Source organism: Triturus cristatus, chromosome 5_2 (assembly GCF_964204655.1).
Source record: "Triturus cristatus chromosome 5_2, aTriCri1.1, whole genome shotgun sequence".
Classification (NCBI taxonomy): Eukaryota; Metazoa; Chordata; class Amphibia; order Caudata; family Salamandridae; genus Triturus; species Triturus cristatus.
Genome location: NC_140588.1, coordinates 1,029,195,730 through 1,029,223,493, shown reverse-complemented (window position 1 = coordinate 1,029,223,493; position 27,764 = coordinate 1,029,195,730). Strand labels below are relative to the sequence as shown.

At 41.3% G+C, this 27,764-nt stretch overlaps 1 protein-coding gene across 1 annotated transcript in view; it reads right to left on the bottom strand.

Moving 5' to 3' along the window:
• Positions 1 to 27,764, bottom strand: part of LOC146829620 (G protein-coupled receptor 83-like) — a 755,876-nt gene that overhangs the window by 602,476 nt on the left and 125,636 nt on the right. The window contains exon 3 of the mRNA XM_085608310.1: positions 16,817 to 17,712. Coding sequence (XP_085464436.1) covers positions 16,817 to 17,206 — 390 coding nt within the window. The 5' untranslated portion in view covers positions 17,207 to 17,712. The remainder of the gene's footprint in view (positions 1 to 16,816; positions 17,713 to 27,764) is intronic.

The window sequence follows — 27,764 nt, the reverse complement described above, 5'->3', positions numbered from 1 at the left end:
AAATCAGCATAAACCCAGACGAAAATGTGCTTTCACCGTTGTAATCTCATGTCATTTCTGCCATTTTGCCTTACACTTCATTCGAAATGCCTGTAATTTTCTGGCAATTGTTTGGGCATTTCCTGTAATTTCCACAAAGGAAATGAAGTTCATTTCACCCAAGCCTAGTTTTACTTTTTAAAACAAGGCCTCTGCCACAGATTGTAAGTCAACTATCGACACTAACTCACTGCATGGACAATCTACCTATAATAAAATCCAAAATGGCTACTAACTTAGGCTTGGTGAGCCATATATGATTTTGTGAAATCTTTGTCCTATGTGACATATTTAGGAAAGTAATTTCATGTATGGGCTGTTCAACCTCACTACAATCTGGAGACCATGAAAATGAAGGACTGATCTTTCTGAAAATCACTACTTTGTTTTGACAAATGTAAATGAAGTTATGTTTCCACCAGTTGTTCCTATGTCTGCAGCGCCTGCTTTGCCTTACTGTGGTGTGGGGTCTACCAAAGTTTTGTTCTCAACTTGATAAGGGAAGCAATAAAGCTTCTCATGTAATAATATAAATGAACTTTTCATTTGTCACCCCTCTCAGCGTGACAAACACCGGAGAAACAAACAGTGTCACCGCGGGAAGGTTTTATATTGCTAAACCATCTCTTACATCCAGTCTGGCTACCAGGACAAAATGTTAATGTCAGAAGCCCAGTTATCTAGACTTAGTCTATACTTTGCAAGCGGCCCCCTACGGAGATATCAATCGAAGATGTCAGGATGGGAGAAAGCTGCTTTGAGACATAATGATGTAACTATATGCAGTGGGTGTTTGCTCGTCATTGCTTTCACTCATGGTGCCTCCACCCTGCTGGTCTGGCTGGCTAACACCAGGCCTTTCATGGCAGTGGATAGCAGACTCTACATGATGCTATAAGAGGTTATCATATAGTTACATCATATTGAACAATCCTTCTGCATGGCCACAGCATGGGATAGGCGATCTTTGGTATCCTTGCATTACATCTCAGAACATATCAACGAAAACCATTCCTACGAAAATATTCAAATGACAAACTATGTCATTCTAAAAAAAAATAAAAAAAAATACAAATCAGAATTTATTTTAATCTACGTTAGGATAATAATGCAAGGATCAGACTGACACTTAAGATTTGGGACAGGCTTAGCGTATGGGCTCAAAAGTTTTCCTCCAGAACATCAAGAACAAAATGTCTTGGGTGAAATAGCAACGCCTAAATATTGAGAACCAACAGAGGGTGAAGGTTAGTACAAATAGATACGTTTTGGTTTCCTATGCTTATCTCCACATCTACCTACATCAAAATTCTTCAAGGTATGTTGATGTGTAGTTAAGAATAGTACGTTTATTCTTACCTGTATGAAGTTACGTTCATGATATCTCTTTTGATATTTACTTCCCAATATGACTTTTGCCTTAAAAATGCATTTCTCCTGATAATTGCATGAGCCTCCCTATATCCCTCTTAACACACTTTGGTCTATAGTGTGCCTCGTCATGTCTCACTCACATTGCCTTGCACATCCTCACAAGCCTCCAAATTTCATGCAGAGTTACATTGTAAATTGCCCAGACACCTCCCACACACCTTGCCCAGTTCACTCCTCAAAGCATAAATGCAAGTGGTTTCCTTTCCTTAACCTGTAGCCCTATTTGCAGCTGTACAGATGTATTGGCCAGTATTGGCCTTCATGGGGAGTTATGTTTCAAAGTGAGTTTGGGCCACCATAGGCTGGGGCAAAACCCAGTGAACATATATCAGCAGATTTAATTACCTCTGCCCCAGGAAGCTTTATCAGCAGAAGAACCAAACTGCCCTCGATCAATGTCTCACGTCAACCATCCAACCAGTGAAGTGCACACCAAGCCTGCCATAAATGGATTTCCTGTGCAATGTCTGTAATGGTTTGGCCCTTGCATTAAAAGGAGAATTCTACTGCATGAGAAGGAATAAAACTTCCATTGTCATGCCTTGGTATACTAGTGAAGGTAAGGGCTGCCCATGCATAGCAGACTTTTATGTAATATTTGGGCGGCATGTTATACCAACCTTGTTCTATCTTGATTTCAGCTCTGTTTGATTCAAAGACCAATTAATTAATGTTTGGCTACTTGGTGTCGCTACACTGTGACCTTAATCTTGATTTCATTGAGTTGTAAATCACTGCGAATTCTAGTGCATGTGAGTATATCTTGATACTTAATTTATGTAGATTCTTGTTAGTGGTTCTAATGGACTAAATCGGGCCCTCTATTCCTTATATTTATTTTTATTGAGGATGTTTTCTCGTTCGCATTTCGCTTTGCTGTAATTGCATTTGGAGCAAGTGGAGCCTACCCATGTACATGCTGCGGTTTGGGTACTTATAGGTGATTGTCTTTATTGGCCATTTTCGCATTTGGATTAGGTACTATTTATTTTGGTATCTTTATTCAGGATTTATAATCACTGGTTGTTCACACCTTTTTGCTCAATTAATATTTTGCAGATTAAATTAATTTTTGCCCATTCACTTTTTGGTGATCTGACTGAGTTTGGGTCTTTTTATGTTCAAGGGATCTCCCTCTATTCGGTGAAAGTTATTCTTTGGCTAACCCCCTTTTCCTTCTGATTCAGTTATCATGATTGATCCTGTGCTATTATATGACACCTAATACCATTCTGTTTATACTCGTTTGTCAGATTTTATTACTGGAATTTTCTATTGGACGGTCTTGTATTCATTTATTTTCTGTCCTGATGATGACCACCAATTTTAATGTGGTTGAAAGGCCGTCAACGCCTCCATGTGGCCTTGATTAAAGAGGACGCATTTATTGCTATGTTTTGTTTTTTTGTTGTACAAACTAGATATATGTAACTTTCCTCAGCCACTTGTTTTGTTTACACAGTGTATTGTCTCTATGGTTGTTTGTGTAACTTATTGAGAGCCATTGATGTTTTATTGTTGTTAAAATTATCTCCTAATTAAAATATGTTTGTACATATTTGTGAATCTGTGTAGGGGTATCACTTGTTAGAAAATTTTACTTGTTTAAAAAAAAGTCTTTTTCATATTTTCATTATTTTCTCCTTCCTTTGTTCCCATTTGCTAGCATTGTTATTTTGTATTTTACATGAGATATTTAACTTGAACCTTTGTTAGGATTTCAGTCTTGGTATTATTGGAGCCAAGTTTGCCCAATGTGTCAGTGCCTGTGAGGTCATATCCCCTTCTAAATTCCCTAAGCAATCTCCTCACATCCTCATCTTTCCTGTGTGGTCCTGAGCACCACTGTGGACCTTGAAGGTTTGGCAAAACCTTCATTGGCAATACAGTTAGTTGGGCCTTCTTCCCTGCCAGAGGCTGTACTTTCAGTCGGCCTTATAGCCCTGTTTGTAGCATCCTCCCCAGTCCAGGGGCTTGTAAATGAATCACGCCATACACGGAGCTCGGTATTACACGTCTTTATTCTCGAGAGTGTAACCGTTAACTGACACGTACTGCGCCATGAATTTTATTAACCACATCAAATTACTTATGTCACTGGACTATGGAGTCCGTTAGGGACCCGAGAGTACTGTGCTCTATAATACACAAGACACTACGTCTCCCTTTTTGTTAAATAAAAAGTAAAAACAAAACATATATACATCATAGTTTCTCAATGAGTCATTCAGGGGCTCAAACCACTCTTCCAGATCTCATTGTGTGAGGCTGAGGAGACACAGCAGAAGCAACCACAGCAGGCTCTGGTGATCTAGATACTGTTGTAGTCCTTGGGCTCTCCTGGCCCTCTGATGACAGAGTCTCACTCCTGATATCTGGAACGGACAGACTCTGAGGCAGGTACTTGAAATGTGAGGAATTCCTCATAATGGATTTTGCAGGACGATGAGCAGTCCCCATGTGTCCCTTAGTAGTCACAACTTGAAATGGATAAGCATCGAATGGAGCATCAGATTTTCATTTTTGTCTCTATCTGACACGGACACAATATTCTTTTTGAACAGCAATGGTCTGAGTACATTGACGCTTGTCTGCATACTTCTTCATGCTGGACTTGTGAAATGAATCGTAATTCAAACTTTTTCAATATCAATTGTTATTTCAGTGGTTTAATGGGGCAACTTGGCACCCATGGCTCTCCTGAATATCATGGCAGCCGGGCTTTTGCCGGTTGTAGAATGGGGAGCAGATCCGTATGCACTATTAGAATAAAGAACTGATGAACTCAACTCCTTCTGGCGCAGCGCATTGTATGGCCTTCTTGAGTGCTCATAAAGCATTAAACAACACCATTAGCCTGTGGGCAGAGAGGTGTGCTTTTCTGATACTTGATATTTTAATGAGTAAGAAAGTCTCAACCATTGATTGGTGTGCCATTGTCAGATTTTAGTAGTAACAGAAAACCTCAGGTTGCAAAATGCTTTCTAGTCTTTCAATGACTAGATCATGAGTGATTGACAAAAGGGCATTCACCTGAGGAAACCGGAAGTACTCATTTACAAATACAATGAGATAATGGCCATTGTCAAGTGGCCCAAAGAAGTCAACTGCTAGTTTCTCCCAGACATGTTTTGGAAGATCCAACATATTCAAAGTATGCTGGTAGAACTGGAGTTTCTGGTTGGCAGAGGTATGCACACTGTCCAAGCAGGAACCACCAGTCTAATCAGGGTAAGCTAGATACACACGAAAATATAACTTGTGCTCACCCTCTGGCAGCTTGGCACAAAACAGTCAGGCTTATCTTAAGAGGCAATGTGTAAAGAATTTGTTCACCATGCACACACACTGAAACAATGAAAACACAAATAAAATACTCCACGCAGGGTTATTTTTTATATGTAAAACAAGACACAAACAACAAAAATCCAATAAGTAGAACTACAGTTATACTTTTTAAAGAATTAAGCAAAAAGTAGTGCTTAAAAGCAATAGCGCTTAGGGGTTAATTGAGGTCATTCTGGACCGGGGTACATCCAAAGATCCAGCCGACCGCGATGGAGGGCAGGCTGGCTACAGGACTCATTCAGGTCCTGCTGAAAAAGTACCTTTGGTGGAGCAAACATCGAAGTCGAAGACTTGATGCATCGGTTCAGATCTGCGCAGGTGAGGAAGGCTTCATTGAGGAGCCCCTTTACGATGCAGGCACTGTGTTATCGTCAAGCTGCATTGCAGTTTGACGCCGATATATAACATGATCGAAGACATCACTTCAGTGGACTGCTTAGTGATGAAGGACAGTGCGGCTTGACGATGATGCAGTGCCTGCATTGTAAAGGGGTGTTATCGATGAAGCCTTCTTTGCCTGCGCGGATAGTAACTGATGCATTTAGTGTTTGACGTTGAAGCTTGCTCCATCCAAGGTACTTTTTCAGCAGGACCTGCACAAGTCCTGTAGCCGGCTTCGTCTCAATCGGTCTGAACTTTGGATGTACTTCGGTCCAGCGTGACCTCAAGTAACCCCTAAGCGCTATATGCTTTTAAGCATTACTTTTTAATTAATTCTTTAAAAATTCAACACTCCAGTTCAACTTATTGGAGGTTTGTCATTTTGGTCTAGTTTTACTCATAAAAATATAATCTATTTTTCTAACACTGTGTCGATTATTTTTGGGGTGTATTCATTGTGTTACTGTGTGAGTGTTGCACAAAATATTTCAGTGCCACGCAACCAGAGGGTGAGCATAGGTTATGTTTTAGTGAGTATCTGGTGCACCCTGATTAGAGCAATGGTTCCTGCTTGTACAGGGTGCATACTCTGACAATCAGAAACCCCAGGTCTAACAGATGCTGAGTTGTTTTTGGAGATAAACAGTTACATTAATGACAAGACCAGAGCTCTCTTTCAACTCGCTCATCAAGGAAAAGAAACCAAACACGGCCCTGAAGGGCAGTGCCAACAATTCCACAATGTCTCTCATGCACCACTTTGGTGACTTGTTGTCTGCGATTTTCAGGAATGACAATTTACAAACCTTGTAAGATAATCCCTTCTTGTGTAACTAACAGTTCATCACACATATTTCTGATATTTAATATCATTATGAAGAGGTCGAGTATGTGTTCTTCAGGATTAATGCATAATAATGTCTTTGAGTATGAGCATATTTCTCTCTGCATTGGTAGCAGCACTTATTCATTCAACAGATATGGCTACTGGGGTACTGGATATCACAATTAAATTAACGTTGGCATCATCCACTTTAGAAGGGGTACCCTGATACTGTAGAGCCACTCGAGAAAAGTGGTCAGCAGGGTTTTGATCTTTTCCTTACGGGTGCACATTAGTGTAGTCATACTCTGGCAGTCATAGCCCCCACTTCTCAATCCAAGGGGGCATTTTAGCCATTGGATTGTCAAAAATAATAAGTAGTGCTTGGTGATCAGTAACAAACGTAAAATATTTCCATACAGAAACAGGTGAAAGTGTTTACAAGCCCACACAACAGCAAAGCTTTCTTTTTCAGGGTGGGAACAAGCTTGTTCAGTCTGTGACAAATTCCAGCTTGCATAGGCCATAAGGCAAGTTTACATGTCCACTATGCCGAGCTAGAACTGCACCCAAACCCACTAGACTGGCATCCACAACAATCTCTGTATGCAATTTAGGATCAAAGTAGTCCATCTCAGTAGCATTTTTAATTACATGTTTGAGTGTCTTAAAACTTTGATCAAACTCCAGTGACCATTGAAATGAAGCGTTCCTTTTCATCAAGTCTCTCAATGGGGTACTCGCAGTGGCAAAGTCACGGATGTACCTGGAGCAGTAACAGGCCATCCCAAGAAAAGAATGCAATATGGTTACATCTCGTGGAGGAGAGGTGGATAACAGAGCCTGAACTTTGGCTGGCTCTGGAGTAATTCTCTCATCTGAGAAAGTGTGCCCAAAGATTTTTTTTAAACTCATACTTTTCAGCATTCAAAGTAAGCCCTGGATCAGCAGGTAGATGGTATACATGAGTAAGGGCTTTAACATGTTCTTTCCGTGTAGACCCAAATACTAGTATAATTGAAAGCATGAATGACAAGCTGTATAATGCGACAAATGACAACTTGGAAAAGTTCGGCAGCTGAGGACACTTCGAAACCCAATCTTTTGTATCTGAACAAACCTACATGGGTTGAAAAGGTAGTAATGTACTGGCAATTTTCTTCACATTTGAGCTGATGATACCCTTTGTTCAGATCAAGGCGCGAAAAGACCTTGGCACCATTCAACTGAGTAATCATATCGGCAATGTGCAGACCTGGATGTCGTTCTCTTTCAATCACCTTGTTTACTTGACGTATGTTGACACAAATTCGCACAGACCCGCCAATGTCCTTTTTAGCTATCATCACTATGGGTAACACCCCTGGCACCAGACCAGTAGAGAGCTCAATGATATAATGTTTCAGCAAAGTCTCAATTTCTTTTTCAACAGCTACTTGTAGGTGAAATTAAATTCAACGATGTCATTGAAGAACAGGACAAATGTCCTCATTAATGTGAAGCTGAACTTTCATTGTCTTAAGTTTTACTAATCTATGGAACAAAGTTAGAAACTGATTCACTATGTTGTGAGGAGCAATGACATTTTAATTTACAGAAATAAGCCCCATGTCAGCAACAATTGCTGAAGATGAGCAAAGACCTTGAATTTGTAATGGCGTCAAGGCTGTCCAAGTGTATGCCTTGGTTTTTAATGGTGTGAGACGGGGCACTGCAGACAGTTCATGGTACTTTTTGGCTGGCATGATATTTATCGACTCACCACTGTCTACCACGGTATAGCAACCAATAACCTTCAGTTATATTTTGGAACAATATCAAAATTAATTTCATGATTTCAATTGCTGATCTTTTTCTGACTTGTATTCTTCCTTACAAGAAACTACACCTACAAGCGCATGTCTTTCAGTGGTCAGCATCGACATTGCACACCCATCTTCTTGACTGTCGTTTGACAGTAACATCAAAGAACCTAGTGACAAGGAATTAGATGACAATCGGTCTCTTTCTGTTTCTACTTGCCTTAATTGATGTTGCTGTTTACTTTGGTGAGCGTGGCTGGAATGCTTCTGGAACCTTCTGGCAGCCATGTTGTCTTCACGACATGACGCACTGGCAGCCATTTCCTCTTCATGACATGATGCACTCACTTTTTCTCTCGATTTGCAAACTGTTGCAAAAGGGTACTCTTTCCCACAGCCTTTACAAATCTGTCCAATGGTGGGGCAGTTACCTTCATGCAGAAAGGAAAATCCCCATCGATAACATAACTTCTTTTCTTAGGAGACATCATCTTGTGTCCTACTACCTTATGTCTTTTCTTACTCTTCACATTCAACGACGATTCACTCTGGGCCCCTCCGGCCTCCATGTCAGCAGATTTTTTGTCGGCAAGTTAAGACCTGACTTCTGACTATTAGCTTTCCCTTCCCGGCCCTGCCTTTTCTGATTCTAGCGCTAGGACGCCCCGTTGCTGGGGCAGCCATGCGCTTTACAAATATTTTAACATAACATGTTCTTCTGCTATGGCTGCCACGAGCACATGCTCTAGACTAAGCATTTCTCTTAGCATTCGGCACCTAAAGGAATCAGAAAGGTAACCATCTATGACTCTGAGTCATATGGCTTCTTCATCATTGAATTAATTAAATCTACAATGTTTCATTAGCGCTTCAAGTCATCGATAATTTCTCCTGCTTTCTGATGCTCTTAATTGAAAATGTACCTTTCATAGTCAACATTCTGCACCAGATTGAATTTGGTGTTCAACACTTCTTTAATTTGATCGTACAAAATTTCTTCACCTCTTGGTACTTTCTTTATCACCTCCTTCCCTCTTTCTCCTGCTATTTTTCTAAGATATTTGATGATCTTTGTTATACCTTGATGCGCGAAGGCGTGGAACCTTGACTGCTGTCTGGTTCTAGGTTCCGTGGGAAGAATTCTGGGGTGGCAGTTGCAGTGGAGCTGGCAGTGGGACGGCTGCGCCGGCATCGCAGGGACCCACCGCAACGTGCCTTCAACAATCTTAACTCTCCGATGTGGTCAATTCTGCTACAAGAATTTTCTTGTCATCTGTTCCTTCCAGCGCATCAATGAAATCATCGAAAGCTTCAATCCATGCAGTCAGTATAGCACCAATATTCTTCTTTTTGATGGTCTTGAATGAAAAAGGTGGTTTCAGGAACACAGCGGCGTTGCACCTTGTGCGGTTGTCTGCAGCTGCTGACAGGATTATAAACTGTTCAGGCTACATTTGACCTTCAGCATCCTTTGGCCCAGTGTCACCCTTGCAAGCATCAGCGCACTGACTAGTGCTTGGATTGTCGCGCCTTAATGGAGATCAGTGTCGGCTTATTACTTTTGTCTCGGCCACTTGTTTGTCACCACTCTCTCCCTTTTCCATCATACCTGGTTTTCGCTGCCTTTAACATTTCTCTTGTAATTAGATGTCACTGCTTGTGGCACATTCTGTACCTGGTGGTCACTGCCTTTAGCATTTCTTTGCATTTATCAACTTCTGGTTGCAGTGTTACTTTACACTTTGCTGTCACTGTTTGTTGCATGCGCTATACCTAGTTATCACTGCATTTAACGTTGTCGTACTATATGAATGATGGCTCTGAATTAGGTTGGTACGTCGTTCCTCTTATCTTGTTCGTATTAGCAATTTTCTGACTGGCAATAAATAACGTTTTCTGTAGGGCATTCATTTCTTTGGAAGGTCTTGCAGTGGCTGGATTTGCACCATGACTCCAAATATCCCAACTGTCGATTTTCACTTTGACTGAGGCACACGTGGCACGCAGAAGCAGTTTGCTGGAACTCGGCACACTCTCTGGGAGAGCACTCTCAACTCTGCATGTTGTGGGATTTATGTATCCATATCTCATCGCCAGTTGTAGCATCCACCTCAGCCCGGTAACATGTAAATGAATTACGACACACACGGAGCTCGTATTACATCTTTATTCTCTAGAGGGCAACCGTTCACTGACACGTAGTGTGTCATGAATTTTATTAACCAAACCCAATCCCTTATATCACTAGACTACAGTATCCGTTAGGGACTAGAGGGGCCCTGCGCTCTATAATACACAGGACACTACACCAATATCCACTCTAGTATTCACAGATGAACTTATTAGGGCAGTTTGTTCAGTGCAAATCTTTAGTTCAGACTAAAGTTAACATAAAAATGCAATACATCTCAAAGACATGAAGCACATTTGGCCCCACAAGGAAGACAGAGAGTACATTTTATTAATTTTTTTTCAAAGTTTCAACAAAAATCCTCAGCTTAATTTGAATTCAGTAGCCATTACATGAATGCAGTAGTCAATATATTCAAAGCAAACAAAGAACAAAAACAAACTTATGAAGTTGTCTCGAATAGAATAGAGGAAATCAGTTCTCTCATAATGGGAGCACTCTACTCTGCTAGGCTGGGGTAAGGTTGGGGAAATTGGAGTGATCTGTCTCAATAAAGTGATTCTACTAGAAAGCCTCTGAAAGCAAGCATCTGCTCACAAGAAATGGAAAGGGGAATTTTACTCCTCATAACCTATGCATTAGCTGGAATCATATATTACTAACATTTCGTTACACCGAGGCGTGATTCCCATGAGTAGAAGCAATTAGGTTGAAGTACAAGCAGATAAAGCTAATTCATTACGTTCTCCAACTATGGCACAATGAAGTCTCTCTAAACGTTCTTCAGACCTTCAGTTATCTGCAACATAATGAGATACATTCGGTCCAAGCTGTTCTCTACAGGTGCTCTTTACTGGGTGCTACAAGGTTTGCGTAAAAGTAAAGTTACAGGAGAACAGAAAACAATAGATACATCATTTGACATTGCTGATTTGCCTTCTCCTGAAATAAAGAGAGGTACACGACATGGAAAACTGGTATCCAGACATTAGCCACCTTAACATGAGGCTTACATTAGCTACGGTAAAGGGGGTGGGAGCACACTGACTTCACATCGCAGCGTCATTACCTCTAAGCATCTTGGTCGATGTAGTTCATTGTTTTTGGCACAGGACAAAGTTCCAAAAATTACTTGGCTCAATTCCATAATTCTCAAAGCGTATCCCTAGACACGTGTTTCTGGATTTCTCCGTCATCAGTAGGGAAAAAAAATCGTAGGTTGCTGGACATGCTGCCGCTTAATTTTCTCAGGCACAATTCCACTCTGGGCATGCAGGCGCTCCCAAGCTCGTCAGCTCAAGCGGCTCGAGGGAGCCTTTTAAGTTATGAGCTATGGTGAACTCAAATATGAATAACAAACCGTAAATACATTTGCATATGAGCAAGTTAGTGTTGATATTGAAGCAACACTTTTAATTATGAAAAAATCATCATCAATCTCACCTGGTAGAACCCCAGCTCCATCTGCATACCACAATCAGACATAGAGAAAGAAATCTTCATAGTACAGTCACAATGAACCAAAGGTCCTTTCTGACGGGTCATGATGTAATTTAGTGATTCGCTAAATCTTTTGAAATGTATTAACATTATTCAGTTACTTTTCTCCTTGTAGACCATAGTCAATTTAGCTACATTTTGCCATTTTATAGTTTGCATGCTACACTTCCTTGAAGCTGCATGCTGTGATTGTGACAAGTTAGGTTGAACATTACATTAACTTAACCACAGGACTTTTAACTGCTTCTAGTGTTCGAGCAAGCCTGTTTGTTACCTTGTGTATGTTTCCTAAAATGTCAGCCCATCTCATAGGTGTCTTTCTTACTCTTTCGGTATGCCATAAAAACCCACCAGAGTCCTCATCCTTGGATGGCATTGCGTTGCCTTATCGGTAATGGCGAGGCCCCACCTATTTACATCAATTGGCACCCACATTCCTATGTTCTTGCCAAGTTAAAATCTGCTTGACTTTGTGATACCCTTCTGGCTTCCCCAGAAGATCTTGTCCCATTCATCACATTATTCTCATTGACATGGTAGGGCATTACAATCTCACATTATTTATTGGGTTTTCATCTTGGACTGTGTGTTTTTTCAATATGGTCTCCATGTGCCTCATTGTTTGTCCTAATGACAGCACCATGACAAGTGTTGATGAATTTGCTTTACACAAAATGCAGGGGATCCTTAACAAGCTTAACAAACAAACTTGCAGATCATTTTTGTTCCTGTCATAATTTGTTTAGTAAAATCTAGTCATCCAGTAATCACAACACCAGCCTCCCTGCCTAACAGCCAAACTGAATCTACAAAGCCCTGCGTGAGCCGTCACCACAGTTTGTAGGCAGACTGGACTTGGTCTTTCAGGGTGAGCCAGACACAAATGGCGCCTCTGTCTAGGACCCCATGGCCCTCCAGTCCTCAGACCCTGCACCCCTGCATTAGCGGTAAAGATTTTCTGATACAGTGCTTTTTTTCCTGCCTTCCCACTAAAGTGCAAACATGCTTCAAGGTATTTGGAATGCTGAATATTGATTGGTCGCTAGTTTGCTGCAGCTACCATAGTTTGTAACTGGGTAGATGAGCTGTCCCAGGGCAAGTGATTGCCAGATTCAAGACTCTGAGACCATCTGCACTCCAAATACCGCACCTCACACATACACTAAGGACAATTTGATCTTGCTATTACTTTATTTTATTTTTTCAGTTCTTCCTCTACTTTCTTCTTCTATTTATTTTTTCTATAAAAATCATAATACCGTTTTATCTTAACTGTTACTTAATTGTTACATGAATTGTTGTTCATTGAAATTAATGTAGATATTTCTGTGGTCGCAATGTGTATTATTAATGTGGCTATTGATTCTGTTATATTGTGATTAATTATTCTCATAAGCATAGTAGGCGGTTGTAATTTTACTTTGTCTCTTTATAAAGTTGAAGACTAAAAAAATTTGACATTACATATCAGTGGGAAAAAATCATAAAAGAAAATCAGTTAATTAATTGAACGGTTATTTAGTGGTATTTGGAAGCTGGTAGAATGGAGTATTGAGAAAACACTTTTAGATGAGATAGATATGCAGATCACAAGTTCAAATCCCGGTAAGGCTACCTCTGTTTTCATCTTTCTGAGGTTAGTGAGGAGAGTACCACTAAACTGTATAATAATAACATAACATAGCATAGCATGATGTATGAAATACCTCTAGCTAAAAACTGATAGCAATTTGCGACAAGTAAAGAACTTCACAAACTGACCAATGTACTAATCTGTCAGTTTTTAAAATTCTGATAAAGACTGCAGCATAATCATATCCTTATCATAAATACAAATGAGGTAGGTCCCAAATTATGACCCAGTCCGATTGGTGGACATTACAGGGATAGTGGCTTGCTAGGGTCATGAGTGCATGATTTCTGTGATAGCCTTTAACTAAAGGCAATTTTTTCTATTAAATATAGCAAATTTTCCTTTAGGTATTCACAATTGTGAGGGAGTTCCAAAGACACCCTGTCCCTTTTGCGAATGAGCTAGTACCCTCATTTTAAAGTCTGTAACTTTAGATGTTGTGCAAAAGGATTAAGTTACTTTTTATGAGGGCCTGAAATCTTTTCTTCAGTACCACACAAGCTTTCATTTTTCCTTCCATTTGGATCATATCCACATGCCTACCTTCCACATCCCATGTGTTTCCATCAGGTCTGAGGAATTCTATTGTTTTTTACCGGACAATGCACCAGAGCATGTAGCTTGCCACAGTCCACCAACACCACATCTTGAATATATAAATTAGTAATGAAAGACATTGTTATAAAATGATGAAATACAGAGACCAGGGTAGAAGATGGAAAAAGGAGAGGGGGAGTGGTTATGGTCTGTAAGGCCCTTCTTTTGAGTATCCTGTAAGCAAGGTAGCCATAACCATAACCACCTCCCTTGGCTGGGCAGTTGTCTGCATCCACTTAAAAAATGCCTTGATACCTTCCAATCCAATCTCTCTGTTATTGCTTAAAGATAGTCTAACTAGCAATGAGCGTATATTCTGCATAGTTTGTGTATATTGGAACATGATTGAAGATGTAGATTCCCTTGGCGGCTTTACCCAATTAGTTAAAACACTGACTCATGGAAGAACATGGCTTCAATTTACTGTTCTCTTTAGTACAGGACCTCCAGCTGCTTTAAATTTACCAGCTTTCTGGAGTGACAACTATTTAATCAAATTTTTTGTTGATAATGAACTACACACTAGAGCAAATATTTCCACCCTCATTGGCGAAGTCTCCTCATGGCACAGCCTGAGGCCTTTATTCATTTGCTCCTTGAAACACTGGATCCTCCTCCAGTATCTTCTGATGACATTCTAGCTGTCCTGGAAGCTACACTAACCAAAGTTTTGGACACCTTGGCTCCAATCTCCACCTGGAAACACTGCCACTTGAAGACAGACAAAGGGCACACTGAGAGATTTCTCCAAAAGAAACATCAAGTTAGAGCACAAGAAAAAGATGCAGGAACAAAATGAAGTCATCATCTGATCGCATGGACTGCCATTCCCTCTCCACAGGCTATAAATCTGTTGTGCCTGAACAAAGAAGAAAACATCTATGCCCACATTGCCAGATGTTTGAACTATTTGAAAGAACTTCTCCATATCTAGGTGGGTGATGTCCCCATATTCTTTAGTATGCATGATCCCTCATCAAAACTCTGTGACCTTCTTCTATCATTCTTTACCAATAAAATACACACCTTAATTGTCTACATTGCCTCTGCTTCACAAAAGACTAAGGACCCTTGCCTTTGCCTTCCTATTCCTTCATGCACAAATTTGTTTCTGTCTCTAAATATTACAACAATAACATTTGGGTCTCCCTCCAAAAAATCATTTATACCTTGAAACATCGGTGTGGCTAACACCCTCAAACTGGGCCTCTCAGCAACCAGATCCATCATCACCATCCTAATTAACACCTTTGCAAAAAAGTTGGACATGCCTAAACAGTGAAAAATTGTAGTCATGCTCATGGGCATTTTCAGCCCTCACCTCTTCCTTTACCTTTGCCAAAGGAACTTGGAACTTGAGGATTACTGCTGCTGCTCCACGGCTCTGAGTCATATAAATGTATCATAATCCATGCTGTTGTCATTTATGAACTATTGCAAAAGCCTACATACTGTTTTTCCCATAACCTCTATCACTCAAAACACCAGAGAATTGATGGCTATGGAGCTTACCAAGTGCTTGGGATAAAATGACATGTCCATATCTCATGGACCTCTTAATTCCTGCGCTAGCTCCAAGTAGAAGAGTATCCTTTTAAACTCTTTGCCTAGTACAGAAGGCACTTGATGACAGCTAACAGAACTAGCTTACTAAACTGTTTGTTCCACCGCAACTGAGGTATGCCACACGCATATTAACGATCATACTCTTCAAATACAGGAGCTATAGTAGTCAGTCACTCTAGGTACAACGCTGCTCCTGAGGACTCCACTAGCTCCACAAATGAGTCTGTAAAATAAATGCCCTGATAGCAAAAGATCCTTAAAGGCTCCCTTCATCATCTAAGTATTTGGGCAATCATACCCTTTCCACTAAAGTCCTTGCAGTTGGTTTCTGTGTCTTCCCTTGTCAGACTGACCTTCACCAAGGCTCTCAGGACTCTCTCTATCAAGGCTTTCTCATCTTGTTGGTTACATATTCGATTCCCGGGTGACCTTCATTGATGCTGAATGATTGAGCAATTCTCGTCTAACGGTTTTATAAAATGCACTATAGTGCCACTTGCCACTTACACGTACCCATGTCCCAGTGCACTCTGAACCTATCTCTGAAACGTTAGAAGTGCTTTACAAAGTCCTCAATTCAAGTCGTCATATCATATCAAATACATTTTCTAACCTGTCGGCCCACATTCCTTTTGTCAAAAAACATTTGTGGGAAGACACAGAAGAGACTAGCAGTCAATACAAACACATGCACCAAAAGACTGTTCAGTATTAGCATGCCTTACATAATAACATACACAACATATTTCAATGGAATTGACCTCAATACACAACTGAACGTTTAAGAGTACCTACTTCAGAAATAAATGTTAGAAAACTAGTTTAATCTACAAAATCTGTAGCTGAAAGAGTAATTTATAGCTCATCACTGTGCAGACATTTTCATATAAATATGCTCTTAATTCACTTTATGAATTTGAAGATCCAAATGTCTTCCTTTAATGGTGGTGTATGCTAAACACCAAACAGAGATAATTTAGAGTCAAGAAAATGATTAAGGTAGTAAATCAGACCTGTTATAGTCACTGTAGGAGTGTCTCAACCTGATGGTTATTTCTAATTGGAGTTCTATAGGAGTGACCTCACTGCAGAGACAGCTGTGACAGGCTAATCCTTCTAATAATATCATCAGGTACCCTGTTGTACTCTCATGTTAATTTGAGTACATTCCAGATAGTCTTGGATCAGAGATAAGTACTGTATGGGATCCACATTGCGAGTAAGATTCTCCTGGCCTCTTATCTTCCTACTCCTCTTTTAATGTGATGCAAAGTTGCTAGAGCAGATACAAGGTCTACCTCAAAAACAGCATGGCCATGATAGTGAACATACGAAGCCTAAAAACATCACGCTTTGACAGGCTGTTTCTGTATGCTAATGGTGAATGTTATTCAAGATCCCTCCTACCTTTCATAGCTTACTCAGTACTCACAATGAGTAAAAATTGCGCTCGAAAAAACAGGAAGAACACACCCTTCATTCTTACAATATTAGGCATAAACCCTTTCAAAGAATCTAACTTTGAGCATTCATAGACAGTGGACCTGTAATCAGTCACTTACCAGAGTAAAAGGGGTGTTCAGGAGGGTGATCATGATATCAGATACTGCCAGGTTGACAATGAAAAGGCTGGTGGCAGAGTGCATTCTCTTGTTCTTCATCACCACATGGCAGACCAACACATTTCCAAAGAGGGACATCACAATGATAAACGAGTAGGCCACAATCAACAGCGCTTTGACCGTGGGCTTCTGTGATTCCGGTTCATATTTAGCCAGCTCCGCAAAAGTCTCCCACTCCTTGATTTTGCTCTCCGACCAGTTGAAGGGCATTCTATTCATAGTCCCAATTTTAGACATTAAGCTGAAAAATGATGAGTTAATGTCTATCTCATCGATGGCTCCTGGGAACTTGGGGAAGTATGACAGTGACTGAAGGAGAGGGTGGGACATTTTGAGTGATGATGGCTTCTTTGGATATATTGATCAAACCCACCTCATGAGCACACACTAAAGAAGGCCCTGGCTTAAGGCACCTTTGGCTTTGTCAAAAGGAATATCATAGAATTTCCTAGAGGCAACAGGGATTGCCTTTGACCTTCATTTGTGTTAATTGTCAAGCTGTTTGACATCCTCATTGTCTGTTAAATCTAGTACCGAAGATTCGATTGATGTGTTTTTTTATACATGAAAATTAAAACAAGAGACCAAACAGTATTATCCTTGCAGACAAAGCTATTGATCCCACCTGATTTGATTTTCATTTCAGTCACTCTTTTGATTAAGTGGCCTCCAAATGCTTTCTTGTTTTTGGAACTCTTTACAGATTTCTCCTGAAATATTGATTGCATGTGTTTTTCAGCTGTCCTCTTCTTGGTTCTCCTGCAGCAGGGATGTTCATCTGTTGTTCATGCCCACATGACGCCATTGAACTTGCATAGATGTCTCCATTAATATTCCTAGGAATTACATAAAAAAAGTTACCATGAAGGATTGCGTCAAGCAATGATCACTTAAACTTTAACAACGTTTTGTGCAAAAATATAATTTATATGTACTGCAGCCTTGAAAGGTTTCCACGAAGTACGAAATGTGCTAAAAGGATTACAAATTTTAATGTTTACGTGCAAACTAGGCCATGTGCTTTGAATGAATGATCCAAACACAAATTAAGAGTTAAAAATATTTAATGTGGTCGAAAGCAGTAAATAACAGAAAATACACTTTTACACACAAAACATTAACTAATTTCAAAAGAAAATAGTGCACACTCCTCAATTCATGGTTATCACATCACAGTACAAATTAAATGTAAGAATGTTAAGCTGCTCGCTTGACAACCGAGCTGTCTGTGGGATCCACTGGTGAGTTTTGGATCAGCACAAGTAGGCACTAGTTTGTCTGGATTAGCCCCCTCCATCCCTTGCTTTTATAGCTTGGCGATCACATTTTAGCGCAACTGAGAAAAGTATACATCTAACACCTCATGCTATTGGTTGATTGTGTATCATGCTGCCTCCTTTAGAGTAATTCCATTGCAATTCATCAGGGACTATTGACTTGTGAAAAAGTAACTTCTGTCAGTTCACTTTTTGCCACATTCAATTCTTCATCTCATGCGCATATACAGAAAGCAGTAATGTTTGTCACTTTTTAATGCTTCGTAAGAACTCGAGTGCAGGTCCTACACTATAATGGGCGGCCTCCTGTTTCCTTTTAGGTACAACAGTACGGCAATCTTGAGGTAAGTCCATCCCAGCAAAGCAATTTTACAGTTACACAATCCTGCTGCATATAATGAGTCACCTGACTACTATGTCACTAAAAAGGTGAGACACTTTGGAGGTTATGCTCTATTCCATATCAAATCATCCTCTACAATGTAATTTCAAGCATTTTAAATAAATTACTCTACAGATACAAAGGTAATGCTGCATGGTTGGGATTATGTGGTTTGGCTGTGACAATTCATTTTTGACATCTACTTTGGAGTCTCTGCTAGAACACTGTTTACTTGACAGTCAGACTATTTACTATAGCATTGTGGTGAAATACCCAAGTTTAAAAAAAATCTCATCTGAGATCTGTGGCAGCGACGTGGCATTTTAGCCGCAAGTACACCAAGACCCTCCAGAATCCTGGTGGTGGTGGCTGTCCTACACCCTGCATTTTATGACCTTTTTTATGACTCGCTTAGGCAGCGCTTGCGCTGTTTTGTTGAGACATGCAGTATATACTTTAGTAAGTGGCTGACCGCCTCTTTTTAAATAGTTGTTTTCATTTGTTCTCCAGTGTGCCTTTCAAACCTTCTGTACTTGGTATTGGTTAATAGTGTTTTAAGTCCCTCCTTTTGGGCTCTTAGCCACGCCTATGGCTATTGGCCCCTTTACTTGTATTAGGGGCAATGTTTTGGTATGCTGTTTTTGTTGGACTTTTTTTATTTCAAGCACGTGATGTTGGAGTGCAGAAGGTTTCTGCCTCTGGCGATTGTGTGCCGCACAGACACATATATTTTGCCAATTGTCGTGATGTTTATAAAGTGTGTAAGGTTACAGCTCCTGCTGATCGGGTGTTGTTTTAAAAGCATGCAGTTTAGCCACAGAAAGACGAGGGCTCCACACACCTTTAAACCTGTAAGCAGACACTCGTTGTCCCACGCATCCAGCGCGCCTGCCGCTTACCAGCAAGCAGCCCCAACTGTGTATAAGTGGCTGTATTTATTACCCTGCCAGAACTGAACTCTGTTCTTTTTTTTTTTGGACGGCCCTACCAACGCATTCAGCGTGCCTGCCACCCTCCAGCAAGCAGCCCCCAGCCCTTTATGAGCGGCAGGGAGAGGACATAAATTGTTTGGTACAGCTGCCGGAGGCAAGGAGGCGCGATATTTAGATAACATCTGCAACTCGGCATGGGCACGCATAGGGCATTTTAAACACTGCTAAAGCCGCCTGCCGCTTACAAGCAAGCAGCCCCCAGTAGTGTATGAGTGGCTTTGCCTTAACCTGTTATGCATCAGACCTGCACACGGTAGTGTGAATTTTAGAGTTCTTCTAGGTACAATTTTCTTTCTTGAGTTTGTCGCACTGCGGGCAGGACATTGTGCTTTATTTACATTCGGCGCACCGTGCGAGCAGGGCCCCAAAGCCCTCAGCACCATGAACCCAGACACGCAGACAAAGGGTATTAAAGCCCCAGGAAGGAGGAGGCGTCCTCGACCAAGCATGATCACCGACTCTCAACGCCAGGCATGTTAGTGGAGCTCACTCTGGCAAACACGACAGTTGAGCCATAAGTTTATTAACTTTTATTCATTACTGGGCAGGCCACAGCTCAGCGTCATGCATTTATAAAACATCCTCAGCTAGGTGGAGCACTTCTAAATTTACTTTGCGTTGTGTCTTTGCTTGACTTGCATCTTTCATTTTTCAACTAAGATTTCACGTCTTGGATGGCTTTGGAATTGCTTCACGCCTGCTCTGCAGTCCAGATTGCTAATATACAGTCACTGAGCTTCAGAGGACACACCTGACAGAAATATTAGTAAAATACAGCAGGGCGCATGCTGCATTTATTTTGTGTGCCGCAATTTCACAAAACAGATTTCAATGTATGTTTAAAAGCGGTTCCCAAACTCCTTTTCTGGACTTTAGTTGATAATATGGATGTGTCGTTATGGCAATAACACATCCATTAGTCGCTCATACTTACAACATTTGTGAATGAAATGAGAGCACCTTAGCGCTGCATTGCCGCTCCTTGCTCCAGGAGGTTGCGCTATCCTGGTAAAATATTGCTTGTATGCACCTTAGATGCGCATTTTCGTATCGGAAGAAAGAAAGTATCGGAATTCAAGTATAAATCTTGGGCTCGCGGACAGTTCATTTATAACCATGAGTAATGCCCTGCGCTAACATTTTCCACTTAAGACGTACTGTATGTTTCAGCACCAGACATAATTTTGTTTGGAATAACACGTATGCAGTTGTGTTTCTAGTGGTAATTTTTATAAAGCAAGTGCATGCGACCAAAGTTTAAACTAACCGAAAGCTTTTTATAAGCAGAGAACTGTGAAACCCTTGTTTTCCACAACAAGGAAGGAAGAGCTCACACAACAAGCATTTGCAATGCAACGGTCTCACCTTTAGGATCTTAAAAGTATTTAGCCATGCAGCACATTATCCTGGGTGTTATATTAACTCTTCTCATTTAACCATACACAACTGCTATAACTGGATATAAAGAGCATTTGTTCTCAGTGGGGTGCCAGGGAAAGGGGTTAAGGTAACTGTTAGTCCCAAACAATAAAGTTTTACAAAAACCAATATGCATTGACAAAGCTAATGCATTGGCAAAGTCAAAAGGCTGGCAGCATAAGTCGGACCAGCTAGCTTTGCAAATGCTTGTGTTACTGTGTCAGGGACGTGGAGCAGCAGAGGAATGTGGAGGTAAAGAACAGTGTGGTTGAAACTTATCATGAGCAATAGCTAGACTGAAACAGAAGCATGTTCTGTACTCAAGAAAGACAGGAGCCGAACTTGAAATATGATCTGCGAAACAAATATGATCGGCAAAACTTGTTATGGTTTGAGATCGGGCTAACCTTCGCTGGATTCGCACTGGCAACGACATTAGGTCTGGCTTTAACACCTCCAGAGTTTTCTGTTTGTATGGATTTAAGTCATCCATATGCATGAGCGGCTTGAACTTCAAGCCATTCTAGAACTTGCGCAGTTTAAATAAGGTTCTAACCTGTAAACGCTCTTACATTTTGCACAGTGGGGTCATGGAACCCATTCTACAAACTCTGCATAGTACAGCACCCCAAGCATTCTGACAGCTTGTTATGAGTGACGGTAATTGCGAGCCTATATCGCTAAATATCACATGTGGAGGTCTTTGCCGAGTGTGTTATTAAGTCACAGAATAAGTGCCAACTCAAATATGCACGTAAATCTTCTGCCGTCAATTCTGTGTTGTGTGACACCACAGAGGAATAATGTGCGATGAACACAGCATGCATGCTGTTCCAAGTTACACCAATGCGTCAGTGGGGAAACAAAATCTTAGCCTCCACCCCTCCCCCATGGACTTTAAGGGGGCCCTCTACAATTATCTGGCCTTGCACTGCTTTCAAACAACTTGCCCTTGCAAGGAAGCCAACGTGTTCTGTCGGCAGGGAGACATCACCCTGTATGAAAAAACATTTCAGATGTTGTTGATTCACAAAATTGGGGTTCCAGAAGTAAAAATGATTGGTGATATGGAGAGATCCCAGGGCACAGACATAGCATCATAAGCATATCAAAGATAACAGTGAGCAAAAATGCTGCCGATGTGCTATTGAAAAGTCAATTCGCAGCGCACCAATGGATGTTGTTACTGGTATTTTATCTTTCATATTTCTCAATTCCATCATATTCCTAGTCTATGTTTCAATCAATCAATCAACTTTACTCTGAGGCATGATATACAGGGCAAGATTGCGTCCAAGTAAATCCACCGCACTAACCTCTCCCGCAGCCAGTCCTCGAGTTACTAAACATGTGAGGATTTTCAGAGCAGGCGTTTTGGGTCACGGCTGCCTCAGCGGACCGGCGGCACTAGCTGATTGTTCGGAGGATGACTCTTTTGCCTCCAGTCTCTCAGCAGGGGCGTCCTTTAACTGCAGTGGCGGAGCGCGGTGGCAGAGGTGCTAAACAATGGGCTGCCCTCCTGGCTCCTTCTTTATCGACGATAACTGGTCAGCCTCCCCCACGGCTTGAGACAGTGACAGGGAGTAGGACCAGTGGCACGGCGCGCTAAACATAAACAAAGCTCGTCGTGATTTACTAGAGTCCTATTGCATTGAAGACACAAACAGCACCGGCTCGATTGTCCGGCTGCTTAGAAAGTGAAAGCGCGCACGGTGCGCTAAACGTAAACAAAGCAGGTCGTGATTCACACGAGTCCTTTTGCATTGAAGACACAAAAAGACACGAACAGGAGTAGGGGGTTGGGGGGTGAGAAGTCACAGACTGAGGGAGGGGGCTGGGGGAGACGGGGAAGAAAATAGTGTGAGGAGTAAAGGGGACAGTATTCGTGGAAAGATACAAATGATGACTGAGGAGGGACTAACAAGCCTCAAACCAATCAGAAGGCAGCATTTAAAACAAAAGCCAATGGGCAGAGAGTGGGCGGAGCTTCCAGAAAGCTTCTACACTACAGTATATACTACATACCTCACAAAGCGATGGCAGCACATTCGTGCTGCATCGCTAGGCGAGACCTAAAAACGAAAAGAATGTTCAGGCCACACCTGAATACGAGGACGTGTAGTGCACGCACAGTGATTGTTACAGTGCGTGTTCAGCACAAGGGCCTCTGTTGTCACTTCTCTTCAGCCCACACCACTACATGTGTTACACACATCACACTAAAGCTAGACCGACTCACACAGTGACCTTGTAAGCTATATTTACTTGCCTCTGTGCAGTACATACACGTGAATAAACATTTTTCAAAATCGTGCTGTGATGTGGAAATCATCTCAGTGCAAGCACATGGTAAAGGATCTCAAAGGGGTAATTTCTACCGCAAACTGTTACAATCTTCTAAGTTTGTCATCAGCTGCAAAGTCCTAGAGACAGGCAAGTAAATGTGGATATTACTCAGGTTATGTCTGAGATGTATGGATATAGGATTTCTACTGATCTTCATATCACATACATTTACCAGTCATATGTACCTTAACTAAAATAAATATACCATCCCTGTGCAAACGCAATGAATTCAATCTGCAGAAACCTCTTCTATTAGATTCCAGAACAATATATTTGTATCTTTTGACATTTCGGAGATTACAATTTGTGGCATAAGTTGTGACTTTTGTCAATACCAGTTTATGTATTTACAAAAAAGTGACATTGCTTGCAAACTTGTATTATTAATCATTTATAAAGTTAATTATGATTTACATTTTATTTTAACTAACATATATTTGACCTGGTCATTTATGTCCGAGCAAAAAACTCTTATTCATGAAGCTTTTTTCTAACCATCATATCTACCACCTGCACATAACTTCTCCTTTTTATTTTTGCATTACTCCGAAATGTCACATAATTTGAAAACACTAGTCATGACAAATGATTTCCCAACAGCATTGTTCTGCATCAGGCGATGAGGTTGCAAGCAAGAAGTACCTTAAGCTGAGTTTGTTTATTGCATCCTAAACCTTTTTTCTAGATATTTATTGAGTATCTTAAATTAAATAAACCTTACTTGACTTTCGCTTTTTATTTTTCTATAATGCAGCCATTTTGCAAACTAGTTTTGCAGTATTTTGCAATTACATACTTTTAAATTAAAATACATAATGATGTTCCTTTTTTGTTATCCACACGCTCCGGACTACTGCCAGCGCGTTCACCCCGGGATTGACTCCCCCTTAAGTAACTCATTTCAAAACTAACCGGGATACTCGACTACTAACTCGAGTCCCCGCCTCCGCTCGGGCCTTCGTCACCCGATCAAGATTCCAGCCAACACACCCCCCGGCCCAAGCAAGCCTTGTTCTTCGGACCCTACACTGTGATCTATTCAGTACTCACGCAATTCTACGTGCGCTCACTTCATAATGTCCTGATGATGATCTTGATTAACTAAGATCGAAACTCCGTCGACCACAATATCAAAGTTCCCTAAACTGTAAAAATTACTTGGGTTCCTTTGATCTGTTTCTCAATGCGATGTAAAGTTTTTACTGTCACTAAACACCTCAATTCACGCACTGTCACTTATGAAAGAAACGGAAGTTACTCCACTTTATGATGTTTAAATAAAATGTGATGCCTTCCTTTAATATTCTGTGTCCTTACATACATTTCTGAACTGAATCCACCTTGGCTTCAGTATATCAATGACTCCAATTGAATTAACTTTAAACTTAATAACTCGTAGCCTTGCTACCGGAGGATCTTACAGACCTCACCCAGACCACTGTTTTTGTTTAACACACTATTTCACAATAGCACAAGAACATTTCTAACAATACATTTTACTATAATGGATTGACTGCTGTGGGCTTTGAGGTAGGTGAGTCTACATTTCAACAAAGCGCTTGTGAATGTTTTTAGACACTAAGCACCTTTCTATACCATGTTTACCGTTACATAAAAGGTACCATGCATTCTTATGCATTTTAGACAATATTAGGATGCAACGCTCCTCTGCTCTTTAATGACCTTAAACTGGGTTACTTGGAGTTACTGTGGGTCACATTTAAACACAGTGGTATGGTGGGCTCACAAACAAAAAGCTGATATTGGATCTTACGCCACACAATTGTTGTTTTTAAATACAAGTAGCTATTGGTACTTCCCGTGCCTGAGGACAGCATTGAATAGCCTGTGCATCTTATTTTTCGAGTCTCTGAAGCACAATAAGCTGTCTTGGTGCAGTGTTCTAAGAGAGGATTAGGCAGGGAAGAGCCTTGTTCCAGTGTTGGGTTGCACTTACACTCAGATAATGAATCACAGCAAAGGAATAGAGCAGGAGTTGGGTTTGTGATCCCACATTTCCACTGCACTTATGTGTTGACTGTTCTTTAAGTACAACTGACACATCAATCATCCCATTTTTAAGAAGACTTATGCTACCATGCAATTTTTCAGAGAGGATTTGGCACACATGTATGTGGCATTAGAACTTGTTTCGTGGCATAGAAACAATGCATTCCAATTGGTTTTTGGGTAGCGGCATCATGCACATGAAACTTCCACGGCACTGAAATATCCATTTCTGAACTAACAATTTCTGGTCTGATATTTTTACAAAAACGATATCAGTCTATTGGTTAACGGTCCTACCATTCCCTGTCATCTCCACAAACCTCTGTGATTGATTTGTATCCACTGGACATTTCCACAGTGTGAGTGGAACTCAGAAAAGTACCCGTCTGTAACACTGACACACAACCTTTATAGGCGCGTATTGCAGCTGACTCACACAAGCATTTGAGGGTATAGGAATCTGTACTACAGGAGAACACTTTTACATATTCGTCCACGGCTTTGCGAAGCAACCCTATAACATCCAACTCACTACTAGTAAAACTGCAAGGAGGGCACAGTCCTTTCTATTTGTTCTAATTGTATTTGAATATTCCCACTTTATTCCCATTTGCATATTTTGGGACTAACTTACAAAAGTAGATAAAAGTATGGAAAACAGTACATTAAGCGTACTTCGTTACATACTCCAAAATGCCTGCGTGAATAAGTCTCACATCTTTTTAGCTGAAAGGCAATATTTCTGTCCATGTGTTCCCATACCTGGCCTGTCATGCAGTTTGGTGCTTACTTTCCTCCATGTTAAAGAACAGTGGATGCTTCAGCACCCAGGCTATTGTGCTGCACAGCTAAATACATATAAGGTCCCAAAGGCGAGACCGGTTGCATTGCAAATGCTTGTTCTATGTTCCAAGCCTTTTGTTAGCCCCCAGTCCTTCCTCTCAGTCACATCCCTCCCCTTCTGTGAATGAGTCTGCTCTCATTTGCTAGTGGCAGACACCCGTGCACCAGCCTCCCCCAGAGGGTTTCCTGTTCCCTGCTTCCTGGGCGTGCCCCAGCATCTTTTATCATCATGAAGTGGTCAGGGACGTAGCTGCAGGGATTGGGGGTGTTTAGGGTGTCACTTCCACCCACCTCCCACAATAAATGCCCAGTCTGGTAACACAGCCCGGTTAGTGTCAGGTCCGGTTGTTGGAGCAGCAGGGCCGGGGCACAGATCTAGGGGGCATATCTACAACGCGGCGATGGAAAATTATCGACGTTTTTGCGGCTGTTTTTGGCCGAAAAGCGGCGATAATTTTATCGCCTAATTAGCAAGGTCACGCTAACGCGTGAAGCCTTGCATTAGCGCACGAATCCCTAACGCCCAGCTTTGCATCTCTAATGAGATGCAAAGTGGGCGTTCCTGACATGACAGGAGAAATGTCGCTAAGCTACATTTCTCCTATCATCAAGCCCCACACTATGAAGCATAGCAGCAAGAAAAGTAGCGGTAACCCCTGTTATCGCTACTCTCCTTACGCCTGCTTCAGGACTGACTTAGCCATGATATCCTATGGAAGGTGGATATCATGGCTACGTTTGTGAGGCCCTATCAACAAGCTAAATCCACATTTCGTGAGATTATCGCTGGGTTTCCAGCGATAATCTCACGTTAGGCAGTTAGCGCTAGGATTTTTATCGCTTTTGAGATAAGCGTTGCTAATAGCACGCTATCTCAGCGATAAAAATCCACGTTAGCCGGCGATAATTATCCTAGCGCTAAGTGCGCTTGGCGATAATTATCGCCCGTTGTTGCTGATATGCCCCTCCCTTCTTAGACAATTAGTCGAAAACCATCTTCCTCCTGGTGCTCACTTCCAGACACACCGTTCCAGCAGGTAAAGGAAAGTTGGGTCTGAGTTCCTGCACGAGCATGTTTTGTTCTTTTTCATCTTTCGAGCCTCTGATGTCGGATGGGCTTATCCATGTGCATATGAAGCCCATGACAGCTGTTTTCCTCTGCAGTGTAATTCACACACTCAGGGGACCATCTGAGGAGGCACCGTGGACTGTGTCGAAGTGCGCGCAACGCGCAGACTCCAAGACAGGCACGTTTTATTGAGCTGTATATTAACAATTATTTGTTTTTCTTATAGTCGTTAATGCCATCTACAGTGTGATCTGAAGTGATCTGTTAATGGGTTTTTCTAGTGACCTATGGTGCAAGATAACTCAGGCGGTTAATGCTCATGCTTCTATCATAGCATACAGTCTCTGGACAACAGTTTTCATAGATTGTTGGGTTAATGTTCCTGCTTCAGAGTACTGAATGCAACACTCCACGTTTGCACTGTTTTTGATGGCGCAACCCAGCCTGCAGCAGCTGAAGCACCAGTAGCCTCACTACCTGACACGGCATTGGGTCATTAGGGCATGGCTCCCAGTGCAGCCGGTGCCTTTGTTGTGCTGCAGGGCCCTGG